At 39.7% G+C, this 10,605-nt stretch overlaps 1 protein-coding gene across 5 annotated transcripts in view; it reads right to left on the bottom strand.

Annotated features, from left to right (window-relative positions):
* Positions 1 to 3,814, bottom strand: part of BEGAIN (brain enriched guanylate kinase associated) — a 119,438-nt gene extending 115,624 nt beyond the window's left edge. For 4 of the 5 annotated variants that reach the window (XM_072864514.1, XM_072864513.1, XM_072864512.1 and 1 more), the window contains exon 1: positions 3,178 to 3,525. In XM_072864514.1, the coding sequence (XP_072720615.1) occupies positions 3,178 to 3,191 (14 nt within the window). In that variant the 5' untranslated portion in view covers positions 3,192 to 3,525. Of the gene's footprint in view, positions 1 to 3,177; positions 3,526 to 3,792 lie in introns of those variants that run through there. The other variant, XM_072864515.1, reaches the window with a different exon arrangement.
* Between the last annotated feature and the right edge of the window lie 6,791 nt (positions 3,815 to 10,605).

Genomic DNA, 10,605 nt, shown 5'->3' on the forward strand with positions numbered 1-10,605 from the left:
TCCCACCTCTGCTTCCTACTGCTCCTTCCACTTGTAATGCTGTCACTGCAAGCCCCTGCTGAAAACGACAGGATGTGACATTGCAGGTCACAGCAGCTCCTTGGTCTGCAAGGGGAATTACTACTGCGTTACATGAGATGAATTGCATCTTTCCAGCCAGATTCTGACTGAGGGAATGTAACACTGAGGGGTGTATTAGTTCGCTGCACCATTGCTTGTGCTGCCCTGGCTCAGTGAATTTGGGGCTGAATAAAGCACAGGTCATCAGTGGATCAATTTTGTATGCTCCTGCATTTGCTCCTCTGTCTGAATGGGCCTGGCCACCCCAGGCCTTGGGGGTGCCGCAGATGCACTGGGCTGGAGAATGTGCAAAGCTCACCCAAAGACTTCCAAGAGCTGCCTTTTTAAGATGCTTGGCCCTGTGGGCTCCCAGGGACTGTCAGTGTGGAGCAGCTCCTCTGAAAAGTGTGATTATCTGCACCTGTTCTTCATATTTAAAAGACTTTCTTATCTTGAAGTGCACTGTGGAATGCATACCTGGATCTCTCTAACCCTGAGGGTTTTCAACCCGGCTGCATAGGTTGTCCTGTGGGTATCCACCTTGCTCCTCTTCTCCTGTTCCTCCAACAAGGCTTTGGTTTGTTTCCTTTTTGCTAATTCTAGACCTCCTTCTCCTTCCTCTTTTGCAGGAGCCTTGTACCCTCTGTGCGCCCCAGCTCCACAGCTGGTGTGGGCTCACCCTCTAGTCTTAGGGCCAGCTCCCTCCTAGCTGATATGGGATGGTACATCCTCAGCTGGCTGCAAAAAGAGAGTGGGGAAGGAGCTGGGCCCAGGGGATAGGGCAGAACATATTCAAGTATCACGTGGGAACGGCTTCTCCTGTGATGTTACACTGGTTTCTACACGTAACAAAAAATACCTCTTTCCTCCTGGCCTGCCCTTTTCCCTTTTGTTTCTTTTTTCCTTCCCCTGGCTTCAGGCTCTCTCTCTTCATGGCCTCTCTGAAGTCACTGTGCTTAAAAGACGAGGTAGTCTGTTTTTTACCTGAGTGCCAGACTTGGATAGGTTTAGGAAAAATCTAATTCTCTCAGGTCTGTGGGTTCACCAGGTATTTAAAATAATTACTCCAGAACTGACTACTGTTTCCTTAAACTGCTGAGGATTCTGTCAGTTAGCATCCAAGATGATGACTATAGACAGGGAGCCTGGAAAAGTTCTGGATGGAGCAGCGCAACTTCTGCGCTGGGTCCTGCCGGAGCTCCCCCAGCCTGGCTGCTCCGCTCGGGAGTGCAGGGAGCCCTTGCGCTGGCCTTGCACCAGCTTGGGTGATGGGGACAAACGTCTAGTCAGAAGCAACTTTTACACGCAAGAATTGTAAACAGAAAACTTTATTAACAAACTCCTGACACAGCCTGACCTTTCGTTTGTTGGAGTTAATAGCTAACTAAACTCCCACTTCCTTCAGCGGGGCAGTATGGGCTTTTCCATCTATACAGTGCTCAAGCAGTACTGAGGTAAGGAGTGCTGCATGCCTGACAGCTGCAAAACTAGGGTGCTAGGAAAATGGAGCTTTATGGTTACTTAGTCTTGTCATAGCAAATTCTATCTTTTTCAATACATTCCTGAGCTCATTCTCCTGGGCTCTGCAGCCTGTTATTGCAAATGTGGTAAGAATCTGTCGACTAAAAGCAGAGGCCAAGGCATGCTCAGGAAAGTATTACAAGTATTGTATTGCATTTGTGCACACATGCTTACCAAGCAAACATGTAAATATATATTTGCTTGCATCTTCTAAGAGAATAATTCATGACATGAGTGTGCATATACAATAAGTGATCTTGTTTGGACTTCTTAGTGAATGCAGGACCACATACTGAGGTGCTTTCTCAGTTGTTACTCAGGAAAAACTCACAGCTTTAACATTATAGTGCTTATATACGTGCAAAGCCATAATACCTTGCACAGGGTTTTTCTTTCAGCTCGAAAGTTGTAATACTTTGTCATGAGACACTACAAAAAACGTACAACTGATGCTCTTTATAAATTATATTAGAAACTTTTGGACATGCATCTTCAAGTCCACTATAAGAGACTTAACCTCCTTTTTCTTCTCAAATAAAAACCAGGATTTTGTTTGCAGCCCAGAATTCATTAAACACTCAGTCAAATCTCTGTTCTTTCACACTTGCCACTTCTTCCCGTTATTTCCAGAATTTTAGAACTTTTCTACATTTCTAATAACTCAGGATAGCCATTCCAAACTTAAAGAATCTAAAAAGTTGTGCTTGGACAATAGTTATCACTAACCAAACTGAGTCACTAGGTTCAGAAAAGAAATTTGGGCTTGTCCAATAAAACCAAATAAGAGCATGGCCAGTGTTTTGGCTTATTAAAATAAGATCCATAAAGTATTTAAAAGCTGAACTTTTTACTAGCCTTTATGTATCACTTTGATAATAACTGGGGATTTTATTAATAGACAAAATTTGATTTTTTAAATTTATTTTTTAAAAAGGGCTAGAATGCTTTCTTCTTTCTTTTTCTTTCTTAACAACATACACAAAAGCAGTATCCCCCAAAGCAGACTTGCACTCGGACATGAGATGGAAAACTTATGTTTATAAAAGCCATCTCCTTTTGCTTAAAGCAGAGAGATGTGCTGAGAAACTGGTACAGTATGACAACATTTTAAACACAGAGGAGACAAGATTTATCTGGCTGGTATACAATATAAAACAAAAATCGAACACCAATGTTACAGCATAATATTGAAACAAACCACAGTAATTAGATGCTTTGAAGTCAAGCCTATATTTTCTTCAGCTTTTTCATGAATTATTGATCCACTTTCCTCATTAAATGGAATGGCAGGCTCTTGCAGTAAATGGACAAGTGACTACAACATTTATATAATCAAATATCCTCTGCATCTGGCAATAAAACATGTTTGTGTGTAAAACACCCTTTCTGAATTGACATCCCTGCAAAACAGATTTACAAGAATAACCACATTCCTTTTCTTTTGTCTCTAAAACACAGCTTCCCTTGCATCATCATGCAATCCAGTATTTTACTCTGATCATATTAAGCAAAATATTTTCCAAGAGCCTGTATCGTCCATTGTGCAACAGAACATCTCTTCTCTATAATGAGATGTAAATAAACTGTCTCACTTACCTTATTTTCTCCATCTCTGCCGCAGAGGCCTACAAGAAATCAAATAATAGGAGCAAGTGAATGAAAGAAAACATTCACTCTGCAGATTTATGCATAGTTAAGGCTTTCCAAATGGTTTTCGACAAGTGTCTACAAAGCGACGGTAAGCGAACCCCACATCTGCATTAGCCGAAAATAACATTGACAGATGAACTGGGGAATAATGCAGCACGCTGCAGGAGCACTGTATACCCACGAGCCATGGGCAACAGAATGACTCAGTTGTAGCGCTGAGGCAGAAAATGAGGAGGAAAAAAAAAAAGCAAGCAGCAGCAAGTAACAGGTTACTGTGCCTCCTGGGTTTCAGAGGAAAAGTTGAAATGCGGTGCTACCCTCCGCACGGTGGGCATGGCAGCAGTGCTCTGCTGCCTGGGAAATGACAGTGACTTCATCACACGTGAATTTTGAGTTCAATTCATCATCTTTCACAGAGCCCGACAGATGGAAGGGACGCAAGCTTGCCTCCTTAGTGGGAGTTTCAAGTAATCAAATTACTTTCCTCAAGTAATACACTATCTTGACAATTAGCGTCTCAATACATGGAGGCTTTTTGTTAACCCTTTCGCTGCTACTTACCCAGGCTGTAGCTTACTACTCTGTTAACTCCTCAGGTCCCTCTGCCCGCCGCTGCAGCCAGGCTCCCATTAACCCTTTGACAGCGGCTCGGCACTCCTGCAGCCCTGAATCTTTACATCCCGGCAGAGCCAAGGTGGTAATTTCATTAATCTGTCTGGTTTCTTTTTACCGTACAGACGCTGTAAATCCCTACTTATCTATAGCACGGAGACTCATTAATCTCTCTGATGCTACTTATATCAAAAGTCTTGTCAACCCTTTGTTTTCTTTTTCATCATTATCTCGCGTAGATCCTTAATAGCTGCTTCCATTTCACTTTATCACACCACTGGCACAGAATCTCATCAATCCTCCTGGTCCCACTTTATTGTAACTAAGGAATGAGCACTCGGAGCAATCCTGCAATCTCTAGAGGCAGATAAATCCCAGCATCACAGAATCTCTTATTTATACCGAAGGCATTGCCCATTAATCATGAACACTTTAAACCTTATTGATGAATGGCTAACAATCATATTTGAGTATGAAATGCATTAAAGATTAAAAATAGGGAAATGTAAATTTAATCCGTTAAGCAGCAGGAAATTTGTCAAACTGCCTAATAAAACATCCCAAATGACAAATTGTTGGTTCTTCAGTGGGTCACTCATCTTCCCTTCTTCTCATTTACTTTTGATTTGCCCATTAGATAAGTTGTCAGTCAGGCTGGTGTTTGCATGATAATTTCTGATGACATACATTATGGATTTTAGACATGCACCATAACTTGGTACGCAAGAAGCCAGCTGCAGGAAAAGCCCTCCACAGCTTCCCAGTAATGGATGTAATACACATCTTACACGGTCCCTGCATGTCTATTGGAAGCACAGGGTTGCCCATGATAAATCCCAGATTTTGAGATTAAAAATCTAACCTAGGGACCCATAATTGCTTTCTCTAATTTACATCTATTCATTGAATCCATGTGTATTCCATAGTATGCAAGAAATAGTTTAAACATTGCTGACCAGAAAATGAACCACAGGGGCTTTCTCCCTGGGCATGGGAAGCTACTGGCAGCCTCATGGGCTTGCCAGTTTGGTTTTCTGGAGACGAACTCTCAAAAACTGCCCTAATCATCATGTTCCTGTCATTTTGGGGAGACTGGACATAGTTTTCTTCAGGGCCACTCACTATTGCTTTGCCTTGAACTGTGGGAGTCACCCATGAAGACAGAGTACTTAGAATATCTGATTTCAGTGCTTCTATTATGGCAATATCTACAGACATGAGGGGAAGCTGCCTGGCCTTTCTTTTGCCTAGTGCTTTGAATATTGCTGTACTCATGAGGTCGGGGTGGGGGTTGTTTTGTGTGATTAAAGCACAGGATAGAGAAGAGGAGCTGTAGGCTGGCTTTCTGGCTATACTCATCTGTGAATGCAGGTGAGTCACTGGCTGCCAATCCCGACAGGAAATTAGCGGGGAAAAAAAGCACAGCAAATGCTTGACACCAAAACAAACCAGAAGACTAAACCAAGCTGCAATTACTTCCATATGAACTACTCACCTTCTTTTTTTCTTTTTTTTTTTTAATGGTAGGGCTTTTTTTTTTTTTTACATCTTCACTGCAAAATCTGCTCGTTTTGTGTAACATGGCCAATTTTCCTTTGGACCATTGGGGATGTTCTTTGCCTTTCCCTGACAGGCTGTGCAGCAAAGAGAGGGCTCCTCTCTGATGTGGGAGCAATGGGTTCAGCTCAGTCCCCCTCAAGGAGGATGCTCTGACCCAGGTCAGAGCCCTTTCTGGGCTGTGGCACTGCAACGCTCCATTACTTCATTGATGGGGATCCAGTTCTAGTAAATAAATAGGAGCACACAAAAGGACTAGAGCCTGCGTGTTTTTCAGGGGAAAGCCCTAGCTCTCAGGCTAGAGAGTCAAATGAGCATATAGGAACTTGAGATGGTGAAAACAAAGATCGGGGCATCTATAGAAATGTAGCTTTCATACCAAGCAGTTTATTTTTTCAGATAATTGTGTTCCTTAGGAAGGTCCTTTTTTCATAATTTTCTTTTTCCTCTTTTCTTTTTCTTCTTCTTCCTTTTCTTCTTCTTCTTCTTTTTTAATTTTTTTTTTCATTTCTTTTTCCCCCAGAAAAGCCTTAGCAACTCAAAATTATTTTAAAAGTCTGTGGTTTTCTGAAACAGCTCTGTTTTCACAAGGTGACATTTTTACTAAGGCAAAATTGCTGTTTCCTAGCCAGATCCCTGCCATTGATATAGCCTGTGGAAGTTTGGAGGTTACATCATCCTCCCACTGCTCTCCATTAAGGCTCCTATCTGAAATATCCTACTGAATTGATTTTAAAATATATTCTAAACCACTCTGAATTGGCCACTTTTAGGACCAATCTTGTCCTGAAAGTCTTGTGGGACCTATTTCAAGCAGTAAGACCGAAGTAAAGGTTGGTATAAGAATGTCCTTTATGTTATGTCATTCGTAAGTTGCTGCTTGCTAGTGGGTTGATTCATTTCAAGTGCTTCTTGATGCCTGAACTGAGCAGTGTGATTGAAGCTGTGTGATTATTTTTTTTTAATAAAATATTTTTAATTAAGATCAGTAATTACCTTTAGTTACAGAAATATCAGATGTGATTTAAATACCTGGCTTTCTTTTAGACAATATCAATGCAGTGTGACCAAAGAATTTATTTAATCAGCCTAAAAATAACAACTTTTGCTTCTAACAAAAAGGTTGGCCTCAGTAATTTAATATCTTACATTTCCATGCACAGTCTCCTACTTAAAATACTGAGACAGGTTTGAAGATTTTCGTTTTCACAGAAGTACTTGGTGGGGCAACTTTGCCTGGAAGCACTTTCAGGCAATGGCTAAGAGTATTGGTAGAAACTTGAATTGTTTCTAAGTATTTGAAGAAAGCAAGTGTAAAACATGGAACAACTGTCAAGACTCTCCTTTTCTGGAAGTGCTGAGCATTTAAAAGTCCATTTTGGAGCAGGTATCCAAAAGGCCAAATCTGTTGTCTTTTTTTTTTTTTTAATCATTACCCCACCCCCCTACCCCCACCCCCCTGCTTATTCTAGATTGCAAGTTGATATTCTTTGAGAACAAAGTCATTCGCTGGCTTGAATGAAAGCAGGGATGCTGTTAATGGAAACCCCAGGAAATTTTATTGTGGCTTTTTTCCCTTTAGAATATGGTTACTGTTTTTCAGACAGCATGACAACCTCTGAGTTGTTTTCAAGTCAGCAGAGCAAATTAAAAATACTGTAATCCTCTAATTTTTTATCTCCCCATGTTTGATTAATGAGTCAAACAACCTCAAGACAATGGCAGAATATTCTTAGTCATTGACATAAATAAAACTTAATATAGTGATCCAATTCTTTGATTTTTTTTTTTTTTGTTATATGATCAGTGTCTACAGTGTTGATCATTGAACCAAAACTTTTAAAATAAAAAGTCATGCTGGTAGTCTATCATTCTATTCAATTCACATGGTGACTGCATTGGTAAAATACTGTGTTTATGTTTTATTTCCTTTATTGTATTATCACTTTCTGAAGGACAAGCAATCATGAGATCTCAGATCTTCCAGATGTCTAATGAAATTTCCTTCCTCTAAGATCTTGAGGTCAATTTTCATCCTTCTACATCTTCCCAAGGTGACACCTTTTTCTTTTTTCTTCTTATTTTTTGTTTTCTTGGAAAGAGATGTTTCATTTTAGAGGGAGGCACAGGACCCAGAGCCTGGCTCAGTGGTCACCAGTCTTCCCATTGAGTTCAGTGGACTTTGGGTTGGCGTGTTGGCTAGTTGCTACCAAATGTATGGGAAAAGAAAGAGTAGCAGGAAGTTACTGACGCTCATTTAGTCTGCCTGTTATTAGTCTGACTTGTTTATTATTGTGGGAGTTGCTTTTATTTCTGTGGCTGGGAAAGCTGTAAATGAGAGTTCACTCACAACTAAAGTCATCTGGACTTCTGGCACGTTTGTAAACTGCTGCATGTTTTCAATCGCAACTATTTCACTTCAGCATTTCTTTTGTGCTCACAGTTGTACTAAAGTTTTATTGATAGGAACCACTGTGGCTGTTTTCCTTTTTTTTTTTTCCTATAGGGTACAAGAATAAAAGATTTGATTTAATAAAATTTACAGACTACATAATTTGATAGGATCAATCTTTAATTAGACACTTAACCAATTTTTAGAGATTTCTTTGTATAGGTTTTAAAGTACTACTCAAGTGATGCCTGAAGAAAGACTAAAATTTAATCTATAGAAGCTTTAATAGAGCTGGAGGAAGTGTCTGGCTGCATTTGATTTGGCTTCATGTATCGAATGTATCTAATAGATGTTTACAAAAGAAGAAGAATCTTTCTGTAAAATTCTTGCCTGAAATTGTCATGAAGATACAAAGAAAATTGAGTCCAGTTCTCCACAGTTGCCACTGTAATAGATATTTTGTTCAGAAAGCACCTCCTCCAAGCATACCTCCACACCAAGGGGCATAAAACACCTCCACTATACTCAGACCATCTGAAGACAGTTAATATATAAAAGGTGAAGAGGCTTAACACTGAGGGAAGAAGGCAGAAGAGGTCAAGACTAACATCCTATATCCCTGCAATACTAAGGAACTTGTTGGGACTATTGGACATATTCCCCTGGAAAGAGGAACACCACACATACTAGAAAGAATGGGAGGGTTTCATTAAGCTATGGGGGTTTTGCATGTCTGACCTGAGGAAAAGCATCTGTCAACCAGTTTAGACATAAGTAATCATGAGTAAGACATACCAAATCTCTCAACACCACCAAGAGTAGCATTGCACCTTCCCAGCATTCCCTCTCTATCTGGGACCAACTTCTGACACTTCTTAGGGTGAAAGAAGAAATCCTCCACAGCAAAATTAGGTTTTAAATAGAAGCTCAGATGTTTGGGACTAATTGCATACAACAAAGATATGGCATAAATGGACCCAACTCAGAAAAGAAATAGATAAACTCTCTTTTTCTTAGAGCAGATGACTAAGTTCAACATCCCAGATCTTCACCCCACACCTGAATGTGCATCTCCGGAACACCACTGCTCTGTCATGCAATGTCCATAAGACTGCTGGGCTCCATCTTGAAAGTTAGATTTATTTTTTTCCCCTGTGTGTTCCCAAACAATACTAAACTGATTGAAATCAGATGGTGGTTCTAACCATGTGAAATTTTGTATGACCAGTTTATCTCTGTTTGATCTTGTACCAATTTTATGTTTAAAGCTTATTACTCCCACCCTGTTTTTAATCCCCGTATGCATTTATGAAGAGATGTCTTATTTGAGACGGAAAACAAGACATGATTCTTTGACTGCTCTCAGAAGATTATACTCCTTTCCCTCAGTCATTTCAGTATCCCTTCTCTGGATCTATTCCAAATTAACCTGAATCTGATTTGAAAGTGGGTGATCAGACCTGTATAACATGTACAAAACACCTTGGCAGTACCTTGTATAATAATATGAATGCTTCAGTGACTCTAAAGAAAATATATCTGCAGTGCATCTTAGGCTTGTCTCAGATTTCCTGTGGTTCTGTCACATTGGAGGCTCACAGCTGTTTTACAATCTTAACAGTATACCTAGATCTCCGTTTCTCTGCTGCCTCCAAATTATGAGCTCCACAACATGAAGTCTTTATGTGGATGGCTTTGTGTTAAATTTTATCCTGTTTCCATTATTCTGCTTATAAATAAAACAGTTCTTATATAAGCTTCCTAATTGTTGTCAATACCTCCAAATGACTTTATCATTTAGGCAAACCTATTTATTGACTCAAAGTCACTAACAAGTATTTGTAACAAGATGTGTTCAAAAACTTCTTCCAAAGTTCCAATAACCTCTCCCCAACCTGACAGAATTCTTTCTTAACATGCTACTTTTTAAAAAAATATAATTTTAATTCAGGTTAATAATCTTGAATTACTCTCCATTATATCAATTTTAGACAGTAATTCTCAGCTGAGCACTTTATGAACTGCTACATGCAAATCTAGATAGATTCCTTGAGTACGAAACACGAAATTACACGAAAGTACTCAAGGAATCTAGATAGATTTTAGGAATCTAGATTTTAGGAATAGATTAGGAATCTAGATTTTAGGAAAAGATTTAGGATAGATTTTAGGAATCTAGATAGATGCAAATCTAGATAGATTCCTTGAGTACTCATTCCTTGAGTACTCAAGGAACGAAACATGTTCCTTGAGTACGAAATTGGTTGTCTTAACAAAAGGTTACTTTTGCTAAAACTGTTGTGTTTTATGCTACTTCTCTGCATCCTGGATTGCTCAGCTTGCTTGACCATGAAGCCTTCGCTCAACTTCATGTTACATTTTCTCTTTGCCAGTTAGAATACAACTCTTGAACAAATGCACACAGTGAAAAGCTTTGCTTCTGAGCTTGCCGCTTCATGTGTCAATTGATCAGGATTTTGGGCTGGGGATTACCACAGATTCCTGATATCACCAGGGTGAATAGGCTCAGTTTGATCCTGCCTTAAATATGGTAGTTTCTGTTAAACCTTCCTCATTCTGAATCAGATATCCTACAATTATTCCCATGTTCACTATCATTCTTACTGAAAGATGAGGCAAAGTATCCCTTTAATAACTGGACCACGTCTAAGTTATCCTGAACTTCTGTCTGACCTTCAGCACACGCTAGGTCTTCCATCTTTTTTTCTTTTTCTGTCTGTATGGTTGAAGATCTTTTCAGCACTTGTCTTTTAAAAATCCTTAGCAAGGTCCAACCTCACCGAAATTTTGGC

Source organism: Ciconia boyciana, chromosome 6, assembly GCF_034638445.1.
Source record: "Ciconia boyciana chromosome 6, ASM3463844v1, whole genome shotgun sequence".
Taxonomy (NCBI): Eukaryota; Metazoa; Chordata; class Aves; order Ciconiiformes; family Ciconiidae; genus Ciconia; species Ciconia boyciana.